A 24,566-nucleotide genomic window follows, 5' to 3' on the forward strand; every position below is an offset into this window, starting at 1 on the left:
GTCATTCCCGCCTCCTGGTTGACGAAGGACTGTGGTCCACCGCCCCATACACGCGCTTAGGAAGGCTCTCAAAGTTGCATCAACTTTATACAGCTCTAAGACCCTCCCCAGCCATGAATGAGGCACCGAATCATAGGCCTTCTTGTAGTCAATCCAAGCGGCTGAGAGGGCCCCCTTGTTCCGCCGGATTTGTTGGCATATGGTCATGTCTATGAGGAGGAGCTCTTTAGTACCACGGGACCCAACCCTACATCCATTTTGAGCGGAAGCCAAAATATTATTTGCGACAATGTGCGCGTTGATTTTTGCTCTCAAAATGGATGTAAGGAGCTTGTAGAGTGTAGGCAAGCATGTGATGGGTCTGTAGTTTTTTGCTTCCGTGGTACTACCGGACTTGAAGAGCAGGAAGGTGACACCAGTTGTTAAGGAAGGTGGGAGAGAACCAAGCTCGAGGGCTTGTTGAAATTGTGCTGCCAAGCAGGAGTGCGAGCATCGGAACCATTTTAGCCAGAAGTTGTGCAATCCATCCGGCCCAGGACTTTTCCAGTTCTGGGTCGTGCGGATGGCACAACTTACGTCATCGGGGGTGATAGTGACTACCCCCATAGGTTCGATGGACTCGCACTCACGCTCGACAACATTCATCCAACTCCCCTCGGTGTGTCCGACAGGCACCGACCAGATGCTACGCCAGAAGTCAGTCATGACAGTAGGATCCGGCGGTTGCGTGTCGGACTCACGAAGGTTGGTTTCCTCCCACTTTCGGTACACCTTCCTTTGGTCACTCTGGAAAAGACGATTCTGCTGGAATCGATCCACACGCTCTCTGTAGCCGTCTAATACCCTCGTCCTCAATACCCAACGACTGTGACATACCAAGGTATTTGTAGGTTTCTGATTCAGAGATACATCTGAAAGACATTGTCTCAGAAGGTTGTAAATTTGTTGAATTTACAACCCTCCCCCGCTGTACATGCATAACCGCACATTTATCGACACCAAACTCCATGTTGATGGCACTACTGAAGACTTCGGTGGTGTTCAGTAGCTCCTTCAAGTCTTGGTTATTTTGTGCAAATAATTTGAGGTCATCCATGTACAGAAGGTGAGAAATGACTTCACCCTCTCTCCGAAGCCGGCAACCTAGACCCAAATCCTTCAGCAGGGTGCTGAGGGGATTCAGAGCTAGGCAGAACCATAGGGGACTCAGACTATCACCCTGAAATATTCCTCGCTCAATCCTTATGAAATCCTGCGGGCCAGGGCGGTCATCCCCGCCTCCTGGTTGACGAAGGACTGTGGTCCACTGCCTCATACATGCGCTTAGAAAGGCTCTCAAAGCTGCATCAACTTTATACAACTCTAAGACCCTCCCCAGCCATGAATGAGGCACCGAATCATAGGCCTTCTTATAGTCAATCCAAGCGGCCGAGAGGGCCTCCTTGTTCCGCCGGATTTGTTGGCAAATGGTCATGTCTATGAGGAGGAGCTCTTTAGTACCACGGGACCCAACCCTACATCCATTTTGAGCGGGGGCCAAAATATTGTTAGCGACAATGTGCGCGTTGATTTTTGTCCTCAAAATGGATGTAAGGAGCTTATAGAGTGTAGGTAAGCACGTGATGGGTCTGTAATTCTTCGCTTCCGTGGTACTACCGGACTTATAGAGCAGGAAGGTGACACCAGTTGTTAAGGAAGGTGGGAGAGAACCAAGCTCAAGGGCTTGTTGAAATTGTGCTGCCAAGCACGAGTGCGAGCATCGGAACCATTTTAGCCAGAAGTTGTGCAATCCATCCGGCCCAGGACTTTTCCAGTTCTGGGCCGTGCGGATGGCACAACTTACGTCATCATCGGGGGTGATAGTGACTACCCCCATAGGTTCGATGGACTCGCATTCACGCTCGACAACATTCATCCAACTCCCCTCGGTGTGTCCGACAGGCACCGACCAGATGCTACGCCAAAAGTCAGTCATGACAGTAGGATCCGGCGGCTGCGTGTCGGACTCACGAAGGTTAGTTTCCTCCCACTTTCGGTACACCTTCCTTTGGTCACTCTGGAAAAGACGATTCTGCTGGAATCGATCCACACGCTCTCTGTAGCGGCGAATACGGTTTGCCCATGCATAGACTTTCTGCTTAAGAAAGTCGATGCGCTCCGTGATATTGGCAATATAGTCGCGGGGCTCAATACCCGTCCCCACGAACGCCTGATTCACAAAGCGCATTACTCGGGGGCGGTTATTGCCCCCCCTAAAGCAGATCAGCTTTGCAATCAGAGTCCTAAAAGAGCTGATACGTCGCTCGATCCGTATTTGCCATGCGGGGGCACCTCCGGCGGTCCTAGGTGCACGTTCAGAGTCCGGAAGCTTGACTCGTGCAACACGGCACGCCGCGATGGCTCCGCAATACATGATCGCGTGCGTATCATCTAAATCTTTACTAGTCCGTAGATATGGCTCTAGTAAAGCATTTAGGGCTCCCATTAGCGCTAGATTGCGTCTATTCATAGGCAAACGTGGTAATCGTGGCCTAGTGTTGGGAGTGGAGCGATACTGCGTAATCGCCTCATCCAGAGTCCTCCTCAATTGCTCATTGGCTGTACTACTCACACACTGCGCAATCTCCTCCTCGTCGGCGCTGAGATCCACCCGCGGTGCCCCCGGTGCCTGGTCGGGTGTCGGCACCGGATCCGGCGACGTCGCGGGCGGGTCTTGCGCCAAGGTGGAGGCCGCGCAAGCAGAGAGAGCCTCCAGGCGAAGCCGATCAAGTGTCGAGTCATCCAACCGCTTTAGCCGCTGAATGACGCGCACCTGATCCGATAATCGCTGCTCCGACACGGTGATGGTGGGTTCAAGAACCTGAAACAGAGGCAGTATTCTTGAACGATAGGCGGATAGTTGTGTTCCCCCCTCTGTAGCCCCATAATAGGCGCGCATGACGTTCTCGTTCATTTGTCGAGTCCATCGCATGCGTCGCACTATACCACCGGCAGCGGGAGCCGTGGGCGGGGCAGGATGTCCCGCAGGCCCCAAGCGTGCCGGCAGCGGTGGCCGCCCTCGTCGCGCAGGTGGTCGTGGCGGCGGCGGCGGCGGCCCGCTCTCGTCACTGGACCCGTCTGTGTCAGGCGCCGTTGCGAACTCGTCGCCTGACGACGGTGTGGACGAGGAACTGGACGAGGCGGGCGGGGGTGGTGGGCGTGCGTTGTTGGTCGACTCCGCTGCACGTTTTTGACTCCTCGTATTTATTTCTGATCTTAGGTTAGGTTATTTTATAATATGGATATAAAAATAAAATACAAAAACACAAAAACAATACAAAATACATATAAACACATTATAAAAAACCTAACCTAGGGTGCCGCCAGCAGCGGGGCAGGGCCCAAGCTACCGGTGGTCAGGGCTGCAGAGACAGGAACCGGCGGACTATCCGCGCCGTGTCCAAGATCACCGCCTAGACTTGGCTCACGAGATAACCGCCATGTGGGATGTTGATTCGACGATCATTGTTCCGATAGTTGTTTCAGCGAACGGTCTAATAGCGAAGAGTCTCGACCAACATCTTGAGAGACTCTCGCTAGGTGGTTGGATCAAGGGCCAGATGCAGAAGGCGCCTTATTGGTATTTCTTTATTTTTCTCTCCAATTGGAGGAAGTTTTGTTTCCATATTCGCGGGCTTTTGGCCAAACGAATATTGAAATGTATTTTCGACTCTATTGTTCTAGAGCTAGAAATTTCCGAACTATTCTACATGTGTTCATAATGGCAGCTTTTTGTAGGATTATGTACGTGAGTGGGTGAATATCAAGAGTCTTGAGGCTGGAATGCAGAGTGCGGGGGATAACACCTGTGGATGAAATGATGATCGGAATAGTTTTAACTGTGTTCACTCGCCATTGGGTTTTAATCTCTATAGACAGGTCTGTATATTTACTGATCTTTTCGGTGTGTGTAGAGGTGAGGTTGTGGGTGTTAGGAATAGCAACGTCGATCAGATATACAATTTTTGCGGTTTTGTCATGAAGGGTAATATCAGGCCTGTTGTAGTGGATAGTTCTGTCTGTAATTATAGTTCTGTCCCAGTAAAGTTTGTAATCGGGTGACTCTAGTACAGTCTGCGGAGAGTATTTGTAGTAGGCAGTCCTGTTGTTAATAAGGTGGAGTTTAAATGCGAGGTATTGGTGTATGATGGCTGCAACTTGGTCGTGGCGATGCTTGTAGTCAGTCTGGGATATGGATCGGCATGCTCCTGTAATATGTTGTATTGTCTCTGAGGCTGCGTGACAGCGTCGGCATAAGTCTGTGGTTAGGTTGCGATCGCGGATAATATGTTTTCGGTAGTTTTTGGTGTCCATAATTTGGTCTTGGATGGCTATCATAAATCCTTCGGTTTCCGGGAACAACTCACCTCTCTTGAGCCACATATTGGACGACAGCCTGTCGACGTTGGGGTTGGTGAGATCCAGTCGGTGTCTACCGTGAAGTGCCTTCTGCACCCACGCTTGTTGTTTCTGCTGTGGCTCCGTAATTACCTCATTTTTTTGTGTTGTACGGTCGTTTAGATTCAGCGGGGTGAATTTTTTGTCATTCGTAACGATGGCCTGGTGCATTGAAGAGCGGGAGGACTGGTCGTGAAAGAACTTTCTAAGTGATCTTACCTGCTTGTTGTGAAGGTTCTTGATATCTATCAAGCCCCTTCCACCATCAGCTCTCGGTAGAGTCATCCTCTGGGTGCAGCTTCGTGGGTGGTGCTTGCGGTATTTCGTCATTAACGTGTTAATGTTCCTTTGGAGATTACAGAGATCTGTTTGGGACCATTGTATAATACCGAAAGAATATGTTAGTATGGGAATTGCATACGTATTAATTGCTTTTATTGTGTTTCTTGCGTTAAGGTGTGTATTAAGGATTTTATGAAGCCTGGCTGTAAACTTGTGTTTGAGTGTTGTTTTAGTTATTTTGTGATGAATTTGCCATGTCTGTTGGTAGCCTAGGTATTTATAGCCGTCTTCATCATCAATTGGGTCGATTCGATCGCCGCAATTTAGGGTGTAACTATTGTGTTCTAATTGACCATTTCGAATTGACTGAATTTTGCACTTGTCGATACCAAATTCCATGCAAATGTCTGAAGAAAACGATTGTGTGATGTCTGCAAGTTTGTGAATATCAGTTAGGCTACTACTTTATTATTATTATTATTTGTATCTCCTTTTTTGGGATCACGGGCCTATAAATCCCGGTCTTTTGATAGGCTTGCGTGGGGATATAGATCCAACACGTAGAGGCCCTTTGGAGAGCTTTGATGTCATGTAGAACGCCTGCTGGGACCCGTTTACAGGTGCAACAATAGACACCCATGAACCGGTCTCAGCAGGCATTGGGACTATTGTAGAAAAAAAGTGAACAGAATACCGGTCTATGGATTGAAGTTTGGGTGGACTATGAGACTGGGCTATTGCAAAGACGTACGGACACCTGCCATAACAAGGTTTACACAAGTTATCGAGGCAGGTGGTGACTTGCCGCGCACTAGATGGGCCCCTGAAACTGCCGTCGCGAAGACGACCAGGAGCAACATCGGTGTGAGCGGCTCAGGGGTGTCGAGAGGTGTACACCGCTTTCTACCCAGTGACTGTAAACAGCCACTGTGCCAACTCGCGCTTACGCAAATTTCACTTCCACCCCTGGAGCATATAGCTCTAACGACTCCTCTCTGGACGGCCAATTAAGGCAAGCCAGAGCCGAGAGTCCTGCGGGTCCCCTTGGGGTTCCACTCCAACCGACGAAGACACGCCGGAGACGGAGACCCTGACCGACTCTCTGGAGCACTCGGGTCCGTGGGGTCGTTACTCCCCAACAGCTCGCCACAAGCTATTATTATTATATACAATACAATAATTGCTCGTTTAAAGGTATAAGATAATATGTAAACAAACTATGATAGAAATGTCTTGAACAGTATAATTAACCCCGATGGAGTGGAGTTCGTTCGTCTAGTGATAAACAAATATTTTATTTGTATTTACATATATAATTCAAACGACTCAGTAATGGCCGTAATGGGTCCCATAATAGTAATTTTCTCAAACATGCAATGAAATATTGATGTTATGTTCCTTATAATAGGCTGCGAAGTAGGTACGACGTTTCAGGTGCGGCTAGGACAAGAGGTCGTTAATGGAATTTCATACAAATCTTGCAGACCTAGGCCGGCAAAGTCCTCTTTTTTAATTTCCATTTCACAGATATTTGTGACACAGCATCGTGGCATTCATCCATTTAAAAAAATACCTTTGCAGTATTTGCTTTATGGTTCGTAATGACACTCTGCCACTACGCCTATATAAAAAAAAAGAAAAAACAATGTTTGCTATAATTTGCAGTTTTATTGTATAAAATCAACATGAACATAATAAATAATACATTATTAACCAAATTCTATAATTTTAAATGACAAATTTAACTACAGAAATAAAAACATTTAAAATATTTCATCTAAACGTTAGCGGTAAAAAGGTCAAACACGCGTAGTTATTTTTTTTAATTGTGTTGGAGGCAAAGTTGAAAAAAATTCATTCTGTATTTCTGTTTTATTGGATTTATGGTGCGTTGTTGATTTTTTTACTTTAATATGAGTTCCGACGAAATAATGAAATGAATATTAATTGTAATCGTAGGAGTTTGAATTGGCAGCGTAAGCAGAATTTTAAATAACTTGCTGCCTCTGCCGCCAAGTCAAAGACTGTATATGGTTGCTTATAGCAATTTTATTCTTTGAGAAACTAAGAAAAATGCTTACAGTTTATTAGAAACAGTTTTGTGGCATATTTTAAAGAAATGAAAGTAACTACAAAATCGTCAATACTGTGGAAACTGGAAATTATACTTATTTACTCTATGCATAAAGCAACGATGTATGTGTAACATGATATCAACATGAAAGACTATGTAAACTTATGCGACGAAAACGACAGTCAGACGGATACAAGGCGAAAAAATCAAAGATACATGAAAATATACGGGTAGTAAAAATACACGACTCGTGTAAAACATACGCGTGATAAAGATATAGGTGTTAGTTATAGTACCTACGTGTTAGTTATATTTTGGGTGTAGTTTACTTTTAGTTTTTCTATAAATAAAACTTGGGTTTCGTGGATTTTTTATTTTATTTATTTCATTGCATGTTTGAGAAAAGCACTATACATACCTCGGCGGGAAATATGGGGTTGCCCGCCTCAGACCTATCCGGCCTCGCTTCGCTCGGCCGTCTATACCTATGTCTTCGGCCGGCAACCCCTTTTGTCCCGGCCTCTGTAGTAATGTACTATTTCATCTTGTTTATTTTGATAGTATAATAAAATTGCACGAGACTTTCATTGTATGTACAAGAAGAGGCCGGGAAAGGGCAATTCGTGGATGCCCGGATGGATGGACAATTTGAAATATTAAATGTGACTGTTTTACCGGGCACTGTAATATTAGTTTGAATATTTTCAGTAGTGGGTGTATTGATAATGTTGAAATATTGATTATTTGAATTTGAGTGTTGAGTGATGAGTTTCTTCAGGAACTGTCGGTGTATAATTAGACGAAGAAGCCTGGCAGTCTGACTGTTGCAGCTTGATAATTTAGGTGATTTTGTCCGATATGTTTATTTTATTTTGGATAGAATCCTCAATATAACTTTCAGCTACCGCAGTTGACTTCCAGCCACCGTGTCTTTTTAGGGCAGTCATATTCGCGCCAGAATTGGCTAATAAGGTGGCTGAGTTTCTACGGAAGCAGTGCCCGGTAAAACTTTCACTTTACGGGTTTCATATTTAAATTTGATTTACTTACGAGTATTTATCAGAACACATTAAGTACCTTATTTATCAGAAACATGTCATCCGGAGCCTCATTTAAAAATGTATTTATGTTCTCTTCGGATAAAGTCTGATTTCTTGCTTAAATTAAAACCAGCGGACTGCCTCTTTAGGCATGATGTCAATTTGGTATAATTTTTGATGTTTATGTCGTGTTTGAGTTGTATTGTACTTTTCAACATCGAATACGAGTAGGTACATCGCCAATAGCGTATTTGGTTGTTTATCTTTAGATAACTAGCTTTCTGAGAATGAATCTGTCTTTTTGTTGTTTCTCCAAGCCATATTCTCACACGTCTTTAAATATTTCTCGGCAGACTTCGGACGTAATAGTTTATCTTTCACTAATCTCGCTTCTTCCCGTAGTTCAGGCGGTGTCCCCGTTGACATTTCATCATCAGACGAACTTCAAGTCATTTTAATTATGATTTTAAGTGAAAAATGTATTTCGGAATCAGAATTCAAGGTGTTAACATTTCTTCTTGCCAAAAAAAAACAAAAAATCACAATCCCACGTTAACTTTTTTTTTAAGTTTACAAAAAAATGCCATCTTAGATGCTCTGTCTAGACGAAAACATATGCATCCGGGCTCTATACGGGATATAAATAGAAAAAAAAAAACCTCGACCTATTAATGCCTTTTTCCCTTGAGGTCAAACTACGAGTATCAAGATTACCTTAGGTTACAAGATACTCACTCTAAAGTATTGAACAGTTGTAAACACACGAAGAATAGGTTGTTTGCGAAAGATATGAAGACTATTCCACTAATGACATCGTCAACTCTCCTTACAAGCTGCGTCACACGGCTATACTCCTCGCGCGCGCTCCGCCAGAATGATGCCGGCAAGTACTGAAGATACAATAACGTAATTTTAATGACAAAGATGATTCTCGTTTTAGGCCGATTATGATGTTACAATTTATTATGATAATATATTTTTATTTCAATAATATAATAGTAGTTTATGCAACAGTGATATAATAAGGGTTCTTAAAATTCAAGGGTCGAAGAAAGACCCGAGAATTTTAAGAACCAATTATGAGCTGTTGCATACATTACTTTTTCTATGACAGCTGCAGCAAAAAAAAAAAAAAAAAGTTATTATTAAAAAAAAAGAGTTATTATTTAAAAAAATTTGAGTTATTATTTAAAAAAAAAAGAGTTATTATTGTAAATGAAAACATACCTCTTTTAATCAAGATGATCGGAACTTGTATCTTTAAAAAAAATAAAGCAGTTGTATTATACTCATAAGATGACTGCTAGCAGTCATCTTATGAGCCTATAGACAAATCATTCAAATGACATTGCTTTAGATATCACTGTCAGTCATTTAATTGACACATTTAAGTGCTGGAGTAGAAAAAGGTACATATAAAACTTAACAACTAAAACCCGTTCTGAGCCATGCCGGGTCCAAAGGTCCCCATCACACTTGCAGCGTTGCCCCGCTGTATGGCGATGGAGACCTGTTGGACAAGCCATGACAGAACGGGGGTCATTCCCCTTTTCCCTTAGCCGCTTGCCAAGCTCTCTAAAGAGCTCACGCGCCTCCCGTCCCCAGGGCCCGGCTGTCTCGACGGCAACGGGCACGAAGTCGTAGTTGGCTCCTAAGGCAAAGTATTTTTGGTGCTTGTTTTTGGCGGCAGTCTCTGCCGCTGAGCCTGCCTGCTAAGTCAGCGGTGTGTCTTAAATGGGACGCAGCAAATGTACTCACACAAGTTGCGTCCCATATAAGACACCGCCCTCTCTGCCAGGGAACCAACGTCAGCCCGTCGGGTCGTTTGCCGTCTGTTCGAGACAGCCCTGGTGGTTCAAGGAGGCACGGAACACCCACTGACAGCATGGCTCGACGCACGATTTTATTTAAAGAATGGTGCCTGGGGAAACGACCGGCGCATCTCTGGCAGCTGAGCCCATGGTTGCCATTCTCTTCCATCATCACTCCGCAGACGCAGCGGTGCGGGTTGCACACCTTGCACCCCAACCTTAAGGCCACTGCGATCCTAAGGGAATCATTGTCCAGCAGTGTGCCTAATTGAGGGGATGGCAAGGCGTGCAGCCACGCACCCGACTCAGGCTTGGAGGCGGCCTTGAGACGCGCCAGATCAGTTCCCGAGGCACCATCGTGTAAATTTGCGTGGCGTAGCCTACAGAGGATGTCATCCCAGCCCCTCTGAACGGCCGGGCTATCCGGATGTTCGTTGGATGGACATAATGTGGCCCATTTTGCTAAGGCATCGGATGCGAAAGGTATGCAGATGTTTGTGCTCTCTATTGCAAGTATGCGACCAACTAGATCAGCTGAACCGTGTATCGAGGCCAAAAACGCCATCAAGCCGATATCCTGGACTCGACGGATACCGAGGCCGCCATAACGAACAGGTAAGGACGCCTGACGCCACTGATCTACGCTCAAACTTACGTTCAGTACTGTGATTTATTATGATTGTCACCTTGTTTTCATACGACCTCGATTGTCACTAGGCATCTCACGTGCACCATCAAGTGCGAGCGAAATGCCTAATCACGTGACTGGTTGCATTCTCCATGCACCAATAAGCGTTTTAAGAGCATTTCCTAATCGACATTCGTACTCAATATTTTGGACTAACTACGTACATTAAAGGCCCATTTACATGGTGCGAGTTTCTTGCACGTTTTGGAGCGAGAAATCGTATGACATTATCGTATGCAATAATCGTCAGGCGTATCTCGTACAAAAATGTTTACATTCAGGCGAGAAATAAAAACTCAATGTCATTCGATCGTACGGAGATTATCGCCAGGCAAAATAGTTTAAATTTGGACTGATTGCAATCCTTAATGTCGAAACAATATATCTATCTAAGGTCACTGCGGGCAAGACCGTCTACAAGGCAAGTCCATCTACACGTTATAACTTTTGAATTAAGAGGCGTATGCCGCTTTGGAGTCTAGTCGATTAATCAGTTTTGCGCGTTAGTTCCCTCACTCTAAAACAGATAGCGCTGTGACAACCAATTTCAGAGCAATCCGCCTAAATAAGTCATTTCGTGTTTTGAACTCGAAGTCATAGTTCGACAGCCGTTCGAAAAAAAATTGTTAAAAATAGTTTTTGAAAAGATTGTGCATCAGAAAGTACCTACATAAGTAGCATAAGAACCAGTTATCTTTATTCTGTGTTTAAAATATCAGAAATTGGCTTAGTTTTGTAATTATACGTTCCACCATTTATCACATTAAAATTTTACTAAGTTTGAAAGTCCGTCTATTCTGTACAAGGCAAGTCCGTCATATGCCGGACTTTCGTTAAATCAGAGATTACCAACTGTTTTTGCGACTTTAATATTATAACGATTTGATAAGGTATCGACAAATCCGCCTGACATTGCGCATGATGTTAGTTTTCTAAATTTTCATCTCAGTAAATTAAAAGAAACTAATAAAGTACATTTTAAAATTTCTATTGGTCTTTTATTTCGGAAATCCAAAAAATAATTACGTGTAATTATTAGCCGTAAAAGGTTTACCACCCCATTTTCGTAGTTTATGCCGGACTTGCCTTTATATTAGAAAAATGGCGTTTATTTCGAATCTGAACAACATATTAACAAGTTGAAAGTACACTTTTCATTGTCTTGATTCATTCTTTTTAGGAATTCGACTACGAACATATACGCACCCATAGATTGGCTGATATCATTACTAGACGGACTTCCCTTAAACTACAAGGGAAGTCCGTCTACTCGCCGTCTTTTTAAAAATACTAATGTTTTTGCTTAATTTATGATTAAAATGATCTGTCACTATGGCTAAATTATTAATTATTAAATTCTTCATCGTATGCGATTACAAACGGTAACCTAGGTGAATAATTAACGCAACTAGATCACTCCAAAGTTAAAAAAAAATAAAGTATGCCGGTCTTGCCCGCAGTGACCTTACATAAAAACTATATACATAAAAATAATTAAATCATTTGGAATTGAGAATAAAAATAAATAATTATTTGTTTCACAAGTTGTTGTTTAACCTCTCGTGCTAACTGCTAATATTGATTCCCGAGTAGGGCATGCTCCCGGGAATTCCCGGTTCTCAAATTCCCGGGAATTTTATAGTGTCGAAAGAACCGGTACTGAAGACCCGGTACCGGCACTTCCCGGTTCCCATCAGTATGCGAATTTATTCCCATTTCAATAGTAATTGTCTTAGTACTTTAGCTCCGGACATTAACTAACATTTTAACAATGGTGCTATGAAACGGGGGGCCCAAAAATAACCCGACAAACTAACCTAGTAAACTGGTAATTTGTAAAAATTCACCAAGTTTTCTATTTCAATTTTGTTTTTATCTGAAACATCGTTCAGTACTTTTATGCCGGTTACATAAAGGACTAATGATATTAGCAATCTATGTATGTTTGTGCCATATATCTATACATTTTGACCCGGGTGACTTAAGCTATAATCTTTAAACAACTTTTAAATCACAAGTAGGATATTATTTATTTATTATATTCGAATATTCTTCTTCAAGGTTTGGTTTTATATGAAAATATTCCGTTCTCGGGTTGATTTTTTAACTCCTGTATCCCGTGCCGTCATAGTGCTGAGTGCATCGACTACGGCCGTGTTGCTCGTACACCTTCAAGCCCAGGCGGAGGCAAAGTGTGCCGGTTAATTTCGTAAAATAGGTGGGAACGCTAAAAATGCTTTTTTATATAAAATAAGTCGTTTATTAATCCTTATGAAATTGTTTATATGAAAATAAGTAATTCATAAATATTGTACGCTCACACAAGCAATTTCTTAAAAAGAATCATAAGATGCCTTGAGAACCGGGAAGAACCGGGAATCCCGGTTCCGGCCATGTTCAGAACCGGGAAATAAAATTCTTGGTACCGGGACCGGTACTGCAACTACTACACCGGTGCTACTGGTATTCCCGAGCAAGCGAAAAATTGCAAAATTGCGAGAAGTGGAATCTTGAGCAATGCGAGGGTTTCAAGGCACGAGGGCTAAATAAATTTTGCCACCGAGTGAAACACATCATTTTTCACCACACCAAGGCAAGGAAAATAGTAACCGTAAGAAATCAAGCCAAATAAATTCAAATTCCATTTCCAATCCTCTCTGTATAGTTAACCATTCTACTTTTGTCCTTGGTACCTAAAAATAATCAATTGTTAATTTTTTTTCAGGTTAATAATTCGGATACCCATGAAAATCGTGAATTGGATGATACAGAGGAAACGCCATTGCACACTGTTGACGTAGATATCGAACTAGTGGAATTACCACCGAAGCCAAAACACGCTATAAAAACGAAAACCAAGCCGTTGGATATTGATTTAGCTCTTAGTAAATTAGATGCTATTGACAAAAGATGCAGTCAACGGGAGGATGATTTGGATACATTTGGGCAATATGTAGCATCTAGTTTACGGAAGCCGAACGAAAGAAATGCTATAAATGCAAAGATGAAATTCAGTCAATACTCTCAAAGTATAAGTTAAGAAATTTGAAAGATGAGTGTAATTCATCTCCAATGCCAGAATATCCGTTTTCACTTGGAACGAGGAACGAGAGGCAATGGTGGCATACAGAAGAAAGTACAAACGACGACTGTATGCATTAATTTACTTTGTTAATTTTGATTTTGTAATACATTTGAACATTTTTCGTTTAATTACTTAGCATAAACTTTATTGGGCCACCGCCCACTTGGTATCAAAAAAAATTTCAGCGCCCACCATGACGAAATAATTTGAATTAAAGTACGTATTTCGTCACTACATTTAAAAATTCATATATTCGTCACATAAAAAAAGCCTTAAATCTATACATACACTTAAAGTAGAATGAAATAGCTATGTAGTTCTATTCAAAATATTGAGGATGTTTTTATATTCGCTTAAAAAAAAACTAAGTATACATTCTTAAATACGTTTTATTATTACAATAGGTATTGGTTATTGCCTTTACAAGAAATATTATAATGAACTTAGTTTTATTAAAAAGTCTAAATTTCAGTGTGATGGATGAGCCTGATGGGATTACGTCAGTTTGTTAATATCTGTCTCAATTTTAGTTAGCCTGAGGCCGCCACGCTCAGTAATCTGCAGTCTATTTCTTTTCTTTCTTTTCTTCTCCGCCAAATACGAAGATGGAAATGCAATTAGAAATTTCTGTACTATTTCCCATAATCCAGGGTACAGTTGAGGTATTGATTACTGGAGCCAGAACTCCTGGTATCCGATTTTAAACTTTACTTTCAGTTCTTCATTTGTTGTGAGTTCAATGAGTTCCTCTTCTACATTAGGTGACGCTGCTGTATTAAACTGCGTAAAGGGATCCAGAAGCCAATCTGGTATGTTCATCTCAAGAATATCCTGGAATCGCTCATTAAAATCGCTCATTATTTTGTTTTTTTTTTTCTTCTGCATTCTTCCTCTTCATTCCTGTACTATACTGGGTCAACCAAATCTTGTCAGTAAATAGGAACAAAAAAACTATACTCATCCTTTTCTTTTGGGTGCTCGTACTAGTGTTAGACAAAGATAGTATGATTGTCTCTGTCTATGTTTGAAATCAAACAGACCTTTGACACACTATATATAATATTAGTATAATAAAATAACATGTAAGATCATATATATACCTATCACTCAACACATAAGTTGGCAAGGAACTTGCGTGGTGACTTTCTGGTGGAGGGTAGCTGAATTCTTGGACTAAAACCTAATTTTCAAAACACTTTACTTGACTTATAAATCAGCTCCACCCAGCCGGGCATTCAGCCGCTTGTGGCCAACCACAGCAAATTCTCACCATCCACCTCGGTGGAACCGTAGAATTATAACGAAATACGTTTCCTATTTTATTTAGTTTCTTACTTTAAGTTTACACATGTGGTGTGTGCCTATAATTATCTGTGCAATAAACTTAAGACACTATCGAATGTACCTATGGCAGACCTATTAAATAAAATAAAATAAACGCATTTGATGCCCCTAAAGCAGGTCTCCTTGGAATCCATTTCTTGACCCAAACACGTGGTTTTTATTTTATAAATGATAGTTCTTGTTCTAGAAGTGCCGACACAATCATAACAGCCTCTCGCAATGCACTCATGATGGCGACTGAATAGCACATTAACTCGAAATACGATTATCGCATTCAAATTTTGTTTACACGGAGACATCCAATCAGCAAAGGCGAGGCGATTATCGCTCCGTCTCGTACGATTTCGTACATACACTTAGTTTACATGATACTATATTTTTTCTCGTGCTACGATAATCGTACAGTCGAGGCGAGATACTCGCACCATGTAAATGGACCTTTAAAGCGACTTTTAAACATTCAAAGACAAAAAATAGTTATTTGTCCAACAAGAGAGCAAAGTTTGATATTTGTTCGAGTGCTTATCACTTGTAAATTCACAGGAAATAGAAATCATTATTATATCATTAAGTAGGTATTCATTACATTTACCTTGCCTTGTGCTATTAGTAACTTTCGATTGACGTTATCCAGGCGTGAAGTAAGGTAATAACTCGTACATATTACAAATAGATCAGAGAAGTTCCAAATAAACGTTGCTTGAAAATGCAGGAACTGAAAAAATATCATGAATTTGCAGGTAACCATGAAATCTGGAAATAATTTGCGTCCGTCTACCATTTTGATAACTTACCTGCGTTATCATGCCCAGTGGAATGGAATATGGCATAAAGCTGTACACCCAAGGATAAGATACTCTCACAAATCCTTCGTACGTACTAGTATGTGTATGTGAATAACACGCTATGGCTTCACTCAATGCATACAGCAGAGAAAGAATATGTTCTACTAAAACGATATATTTGTTGATTATATTATAATAGAAAGCAGGCCGATTCCGTTTCCACAAATTAATATCCATTTTATTGTGATACGACCTGGAGTCGTCTTTAAGACGACTTCTAATTACATTTCACAAGCACTAATCAGCGTTATCGGCTAAAGCTGATCGGATTATTTGGGCGCGTGAGATGCCCGATGACATGACTCAAGGTCATGTCAAAACAAAATGAAAACCTTATCAAATTGTTAATACAGAATCGGACAAATTTACCATTATATTTATTTAACTAGCTGTTGCCCGCGACTTCGTACGCGTGGATTTGTATATTGGTGGTTATATATTCTATATTAGCTTAGAACATTATGCAGAAAACGATAGCAGTAGGGACTGCAGTTAATCATTTGTTAATTATTATACACAACCTGGCTACGAAGTTTCAAGCCCCTAACTGAATAAAATTGTTCTCGATATAATCCCTCTCAACCCCCAGCATATTTTCAAGTCCACTATTTAGTAAAACCTACTACCTAACTACCTATTTACGAAGTTGGAAGTTCCTAGCTTTAAATAAAATTTGAACTCTCTACCAACTTTCAACCCCTTCTTAAACCTTTTAGGGGATGAATTTTTAAAAAAGCTGAAATTACTTATTATGTATTATAATAATATGCCTTTATACAACGATTCAAGCCCCGCACTCAAAAAAATGTTTGACCTCCATACAAATTTTCAACCCCTTTTTTACCAACTTGAGGGAAGAATTTTCAAAAATGCCGAAATTACTTTTCTTGTATTCTAATAATATGTCTTTATACAAAGATTCAAGTCCCGCACACAAAAATGTTTGATCTCCATACAAACCTTCAACCCCTATTTAACCCTTTTAAGGGATGAATTTTTAAAAACGCTAAAATCACTTTTCTTGTATTCTTATAATATGCCCTTATACGAAGATTCAAATCCCGCACTCAATAAAATATTTGATGTGCATACAAACTTTCAACCCCTTTTTCACCACCTTGGGGGATGAATTTTCAAAAACGCTGAAATTATTTTTCTTGTATTCTAATAATATGCCTTTATACAAAGATTCAAGTCCCGCACTCAAAAAAAATGTTTGATCTCCATACAAACTTTCAACCCCTATTTAACCCTTTCAAGGGATGAATTTTTAAAAACGCTGAAATTACTTTTCTTGTATTCTTATAGTATGCCCTTGTACAAAGATTCTAGAAAATATTTGATGTGCATACAAACTTTCAACCCCTTTTTCACCACCTTGAGGGATGAATTTTCCAAAACGCTGAAATTAGTTTTCTTCTCTTTTATTATAATACCTTTTTACGAAGTTTCAAGTTCCTAGCTTACAATAAAATTTGAACCCCAAGACAAACTTTCATCCCCTTTTTAACCCCCTTAGGGGTTGAATTTCCAAAAAACGTCCCATAGCTTTTTTTTGTAATCGGCTATTATGCCTTTCTAAGAAGTTTCAAAGCATTTGTAATGGATTCAAACTTTCAACCCCTTTTTATCCCTTTTAGGGGATGAATTTTCAAAAACGCTGAAATTACTTTTCTTGTATTGTAATAATATCTCCATACACAAAGTTTCAAGTCCCGCAATCAAAAAAATTTTTCTTCTCCATACAAACTTTCAACCCCTTTTTCACCACCTTAGGGGATGAATTTTCAAAAACGCTGAAATTATTTTTCTTGTTTTTTAATATTATATCTTGTGATAAAATTTCTAATTCCTAGTTCAAAATAAAACTTGAACCCCATACAAACTTTCATCCCCTTTTTAACCCCCTTAGGGGTAGAATTTCTCAAAATCGCTTCTTAGCTCTTATACATTTTATAAATGCAACCTCGTGTCCAAATTTCAACTTTCTAGCATTTGTAGTTTCGGCTCTGCGTTGATGAGTCAGTCAGTCAGTCAATCAGTCAGGACACGTGCATTTATATATATAGATAGATAGATAGCTGTTGCCCGCGACTTCGTACGCGTGGATTTGTATATTGGTGGTTATATTTATATGGCTGCTATTTAACTGATCACCAGATTTAGTAAAATTTAATACCAAAAAAATTTATTTTACCACCCTAAAATAATAAATGATCACCAAAATTATAACTCCATTTTAATGTGAAATGATTACCAATTTTATTACATTTTACTATCCTATTAAAGGAAATGACACCAAACTAATCATTATTAACCCAAAAATAGTAAATGATTACCAAATTACAAATCCCATTTTAATGTGAAATGATAACCAAATTTTTACATCTTGCTATCTTATTAAAGAAAATGACACCAAAATAATCATTGTAAACCCAAAAATATTAAATGACCACCAAAATTAGAACCCCATTTTAATGTAAAATTTTAACCAAATTTTTAAATCTTGGTATCCTATTAAAGCAAATGACTCCGAAATAATCATTTTAAACCCAAAAATAGTAAATGACCACCAAAATTGTAACCACATTTTAATTAAAAATGTGCAAATATTTAATATATATTATCGTTATCCTATTAAATTAATTAATCCACTTCGTCACCTTTTTCTAGCAGCATTTTATTTCTGTAACAGTCGTAGTTCTAACAACCTAACCTAACCCACTTTTCTAGTAGCATTTCTTTTCTGCTAGGGTCGCAGTTCAAACCTAACCTAACCAACTTTTCTAGTAGCATTTCGTTTCTGTATGGGTCGCAGTTCAAACCTAACCTAACCCACTTTTCTAGTATCATTTCTTTTCTGTAAGGGTCGCAGTTCAAACCTAACCTAACCCACTTTTCTAGTAGCATTTCTTTTCTGTAAGGGTCGCAGTTCAAACCTAACCTAACCCACTTTTCTAGTAGCATTTCTTTTCTGTAAGGGTCGCAGTTCAAACCTAACCTAACCCACTTTTCTAGTAGCATTTCTTTTCTGTAAGACCAAGACAGCCAGACAGACAGACAGGGGCTAGTAATTTTGGCATCATTTTACTTTATTTGGTAATATGTATACATTTTTTGGTACCTAATCATAGTGGTTTAATTAGGTGAAAATATCGCATTAATTTGGTCTTCAAGATTTGGTGATCATTAATGATTTTAGGTAATCGTTCAATATATTTGGTATTTGAATACAATTTGAAGTGCAGTCGTAATTAAAACGGTGGTACTTTTGTAATTTTAGGCCTTATTTTTTTGGTGTTCAGTAATTTTTTTTGGTAAGCATGATTTTTTTATTTAGGGTACCAAAGTATTTTTTGGTGGTCATTATATTTGTAGCCGTTAGCCGTTAGATATTCTACATTAGCTTAGAACATTATGCAGCAAAAGTTCGCAGTAGGACGGTTAATCATTTGTTAATTATTAATATTATACAACGCATGAGACTCTTTCACAACCTACGAAGTTTCAAGCCCCTAACTGAATAAAACTGTTCTCGATATAATCCCTCTCAACCCCCTTAGAAGATTTTCATGTCCTCTATTTAATAAAACCTACTACCTAACTACCTGTTTACGAAGTTTGAAGTTCCTAGCTTTAGGTAAATAAAATTTGAACCCTATACAAACTTTCAACCCCTTTTTAACCATTTTAGGAGATGAATTTTTAAAAACGCTGAAATTACTTTTCTTGTATTCTAATAATATCCCCAAATACAAAGATTCAAGTCCCGTGCTCGAAAAAATTTTTGATATCCATACAAACTTTCAACCCCTTTTCACCACCTTAGGAGATGAATTTTCAAAAACGCTGAAATTAGTTTTCTTGTATTTTAATTTAATATATTTTTGCAAAGTTTCAAGTTCCTAGCTTAAAATAAAATTTTAACCCTATACGTTCTTTCCACCCCTTTTTAACCCTGTTAGGGGATGAATTTTACAAAACGCTGAAATTATTTGTCCTGTCTTCTAATAATATCCCCAAATACAAAGATTCAAGTCCCGTGCTCGAAAAAATGTTTGATATCCATATAAACTTTCAACCTCTTTTTCACCACCTTAGGGGATGAATTTTCAAAAACGCTGAAATTAGTTTTCTTGTATTTTAATAATATATTTTGTTACCATGTTTCAAGTTCCTAGCTTAAAATAAAATTTTAACCCTATACGAAACCTCAACCCCTTTTTAACCCTGTTAGGGGATGAATTTTACAAAACGCTGAAATTACTTTTCCCGTCTTCTAGTAATATCCCCAAATACAAAGAATCAAGTCCCGCGCTCGAAAAAATGTTTGATATCCATACAAATTTTAAACCCCTTTTTCACCACCTTAGGGGATGAATTTTCAAAAACCCAAAAATTACTTTTCTTGTATTTTAATTTAATACCTTTTTGCAAAGTTTCAAGGTCCTAGCTTAAAATAAAATTTGCACCCCAAGACAAAATTTCATTCCCTTTTTTACCCCCTTAGGGGTTGAATTTCCTAAAACGTCGCAATTACTGTTTTTTGTAATCGGCTATTATGCCTTTCTAAGAAGTTTCAAAGCATTTGTAATGGATTCAAACTTTCAACCCCTTTTTAACCCTGTTAGGGGATGAATTTTCAAAAACGCTGAAATTACTTTTACTGTCTTATAATAACATACCCATATACAAAGTTTCATGTCCCACACTCACAAAAATATTCGATCTCCATATAAACTTTCAACCCCTTTTTCACCACCTTGGGGGATGAATTTTCGAAAACGCTGAAATTAGTTTTCTTGTTTTTTAATATAATACATTTTCACAAAGTTTCAAATTCCTAGCTTAAACTAAAACTTGAACCCCATACAACCTTTCATCCCCTTTTTAACCCCCTTGGGGTTGAATTTTTCAAAATCGCTTCTTATCTCTTGTACACTTTACAAATGCAACCTAGTGTGCAAATTTCAACTTTCTAGCTTTTGTAGTTTCGGCTCTGCGTTGATGAATCAGTCAGTCAGTCAGTCAGTCAGTCAGTCAGGACACTTGCATTTATATATATAGATTACTTACATATGGCTAGCAGAAGAACAACGGCGCAAGTCATGTAACATTTAAATGTCAAACTTGTATCAAAGTTGGGATCTAGATCTTCTGTTTCAATTGCGTGCTTGACTAATTTAGGCCATTTTAAAGATACTTGTAGAAACAAAGCTATAGATATACACGTAGTTCCATAGAAGATAGCTGGCGCTAAAAAGATATATTCAGACATTTGTGTCACTCCGTTTAATAAGGGTCTTTAGGGCTATTGCCGCTTACATAGTTTACATACACAAGGCGAAGTGTTGCATTTTATTGAGACATTCGCTAATCAAGCGATACAAACTTTTTAACCCTCTCAGGTAGGGTTGCCAGATGGTCGAGATTCGGCGGGATTCTCCCGATTTTTAGCATGTGTTCCCGATTCCCGACGAAGTGAAAATTGTCCCGAAAAACAGCTTCACGTTATAAAACAATAATTTCAAGTTCCGAACTGTTGTCGAGCGAGCAAGCGACCCGCGTCGAGCCCGTCAGCGAGCGCGCGGGGCGCGCGTGGCGAGAGTGGGCAGAGCAGCTGACGTAGTGCTAATAATGTAAAATATCGTTGTTTTTAATACAATTAATTTAATTTCATAGGTTTTTTTTTTCCCCGACTTAAGGCCCAAAATCCCGAAAAATTGATATTTTTTCCCGATAATAGCGGCTTTCGATCTGGCAACCCTACTCTCAGGGGATGCATTTTCAAAAACGCATTCGCATTCTATTAACATGCCTTAAAAGCTTCAAGTCCCTCACTCAAAAAATGTTCGATCCCAATACAAATTTTCAGCCCCTATTAACCTTAGAGGTTGAATTTTTCAAAATATCTTCATATTTATTGTCCACGTACATACGTATTTACTTAACCCAACCTAGACTTCATGTTAAGCTATTTATGCACCAATTTGACAAATATCTGTGCTAGCTACGTACCTACTAATTACTGATCAAATCTCTTTTCTGCCAATTATGAATGCTACTTCCAGTAGTTCTAACAAATGATACCGCGAATAGGGAAGTCGCCCGCAAATAGTTGTTCAGTGAAACGTTGTCTGCAAATCCATAACCACTAAGTCGGCTAAACAGGTACCAGAAAATAACAAAATGTTGATTACCTACATGTAGTCTGCAATGTGGTTTCCAAGCGAAACATTTTATTAAAACACATTATGCACATCCATATTTGCCCGCTCAATAGTATTAATGAATAAAGGCATTTCCAGGAAATCCAGTAAAACCTAAAATGGTATTATCTTATTAGAGCACACCTAACTTTAAAGAGTTGACACTTTGATAATATTATCGTAACGTAGTGGCACCAGTGACCAACTACTACACAGTGTCGCCACCACATTCAGAAATCCGCTTCCTACCCTTATGTTCTTGGATAAAAAATAGAAGTGTCGGGTAGGTACTGGTTCCCTGTCGGTCACTTGTGCCAGTACGTTAAGAGTCCACAGCAAGCTTGGTTCTCCATACATACGTATTTACGCCCTCATTTTATAACGACTACCTAGATTGCTCTGAAACTTTGTAGTTACTTACAATAGGGTAAGGTATATCTATGCCTGTAATTAGTTTATGTAGTTTCAGATACCATGGTTAAAAAAATTATAAGCTAATAGAGCTCTATAAACTAATTACCAGAGATCGGACAAATATGCGTCATTGCTCGCAATAATGTGGACATGACATGACTCCAAAATAAATCAAAATGTTAATCAATTAATTATTTCTTGAAATAAAATTTGAATTGGCGGAGATAATAGATTGAAATAATCGTGACATAATTTCGTGTGCGATTATTTTGGGTTACTCGCTTTTAATTTCGATCGCCTCAAAAAAGGTAAGTAGCTATATTATTTTGCGAAGCATCATTTTAAGAATAAACTTGCATATTCAGATTATTCGATAATCAAAATAATCAAATATTTATGAGTTTGAAATGGGTTGAGCGGGTGTCACTGTTAACACAAACTACTAGTTTAGGTGTGTCTACTGAGCAAAGTTTACCTCAAGTTTGCTTCGCACTTGCTGTACAGTCCGATAACAGGAAATAAGCCGAACGCTTGCCCGATTATCAAGATTGGTCTTAACGAGTCTTGTAAGGTTACTGCTTTGTTCGTCACGGGTATTTTCGCCACGTGAACTTTGTTTTCTTAAAATAATAAACATACTTTAACTTGCGCCATGTAATATTTATGTAAAAAATATTGTATAATACAAACAACACATACTTTTTGATATCCACGAAGATAAACTTTTCTTAGCGCCGCTGGCTTTAGCCATTTCTTCGGATGCCAACTTGCTTACACAAACACAAATTCCCAATAATCATTTGTTTCGGTGCCATCATTGCTTTAATGGACACAAAGCCATTAGGTAAACTACACTTTTCGTTTCGTGTCTGAACTTTAGAGATCCTTTTACAGTTCTGTAGATTTTGTAAGTGCTGAAATAATAATGAAAATTCATGAAGTAATTTTATATAGGAATGCGGCTCTGGGGCCCCGTTTTGGTAAATAAAATTACGCGGTATTTCAATACTTTCAATTGGGTTGGCCGGTCGAAGAACGGTACCAGCATATATAATAATAATATAATAATATAATATAATATAGGAATAGGTAATATAGGAGTATTGAAAAGAAACCACGCAGTCACGGAGCAACGGTATATTCAGAATGACACATTTAATGACAAGCGCTTATATCTACCCGCTATATAGCTATCTAAAATATAGATGTACCTACACTACACCTCCACCCTTATCAAGAACCTTAGAACTAACATTTTAGGACTAATGAGTAAAGTTATAGCCAATTATACAAACTATACACTGAGATCGGCATAGGTATAAATTATACATTTTTCTTGTGTTGAATAACACTTATTCTATAAACAACAACTAATAATGCTTATGGCTAATACATGTTATTACGGACTAATACATTTATATTAATTACGTAATTACACCTTATAATGTGGCGGATTATCCCTACGGCATTGACGTACCGGACGGGGTCGGAGCGGTAAGGCGGTTGGCGGGTTCGACTCCGGTATGACATTTCCAGCAATAAGGTCGGCCTCTTCCTCTCCGAGCCCTTGTGGCTCTGCACTCGCTACATTAGGGCTCAAGCTGCCCGCCTCCGGTGTACTGTCGGCGATCAAAGACCTAGCGACCTCCGGACTGATGGAGTCCCTCCCAGGCTGAACCTTTCCTTCCAAAGACGGGCGACTCCCCTGCCGCGGTGGGCTGTCAGGGCAAACTAACGAGTTCCTAGTTCTACGTTTAAGCTGATCACTATGCCTATGTGCTGACCTACCCTGCTCGTCTAAAATCTGATAATCCCTAGAGCCTAGCTTTTGCGTGACCTCACCTGGGACCCACTTCGTCCCCCCTTGATACTGACGCACCCACACAGGTTCTCCAGGCTCATACATTCGCTCTGCTGTGCCCCCACAGTTCCGCTCTTGTCGCTTTTGCGCTGCGCGGACTTTGGACTCACAGTCGGGCCTTAACGCGTCTAGCTTAGTGCGCACCTGTTTACCCAACATGAGCGCTGCGGGACTCACCCCCGTTGAGCAGTGCTCGGTATTCCGATAGTATAGCAAAAACTTATTTAAGGCTAAATTAATATTAATATTTTGACGTACCGCTTTACGAATAACCCGCTTAATAGTGCGTACACCATTTTCCGCGGCACCATTAGATGAGGGGTGGTACGGAGCGGCAAAAACATGTTCTACACCCTCGCTACTTAAGTAAGTAGCCAGTTCTACGCTAGTGTACGGAGGGCCGTTATCAGAAACTATCTGTTTTGGTATGCCCCACCGAGCAAAAGTTTCACTCAACTTTCCGATCGCATGTTGCG

At 39.8% G+C, this 24,566-nt stretch overlaps 1 protein-coding gene across 1 annotated transcript in view; it reads right to left on the reverse strand.

Annotated features, from left to right (window-relative positions):
- The window catches only part of LOC134660638 (gustatory receptor for sugar taste 64f-like), a 30,136-nt gene extending 7,026 nt beyond the window's left edge, over positions 1-23,110 (reverse strand). The window contains exons 1-7 of the mRNA XM_063516413.1: positions 22,929-23,110; positions 22,705-22,849; positions 21,811-21,929; positions 20,683-20,862; positions 15,556-15,710; positions 15,354-15,476; positions 8,569-8,723 (exon numbers count right to left, since the gene is read on the reverse strand). Of these exons, the coding sequence (XP_063372483.1) occupies positions 8,569-8,723; positions 15,354-15,476; positions 15,556-15,710; positions 20,683-20,862; positions 21,811-21,929; positions 22,705-22,849; positions 22,929-22,980 (929 nt within the window). The 5' untranslated portion in view covers positions 22,981-23,110. The remainder of the gene's footprint in view (positions 1-8,568; positions 8,724-15,353; positions 15,477-15,555; positions 15,711-20,682; positions 20,863-21,810; positions 21,930-22,704; positions 22,850-22,928) is intronic.
- Between the last annotated feature and the right edge of the window lie 1,456 nt (positions 23,111-24,566).

The sequence above is a fragment of the Cydia amplana genome, chromosome Z, assembly GCF_948474715.1.
Source record: "Cydia amplana chromosome Z, ilCydAmpl1.1, whole genome shotgun sequence".
In the NCBI taxonomy this organism is placed as follows: Eukaryota; Metazoa; Arthropoda; class Insecta; order Lepidoptera; family Tortricidae; genus Cydia; species Cydia amplana.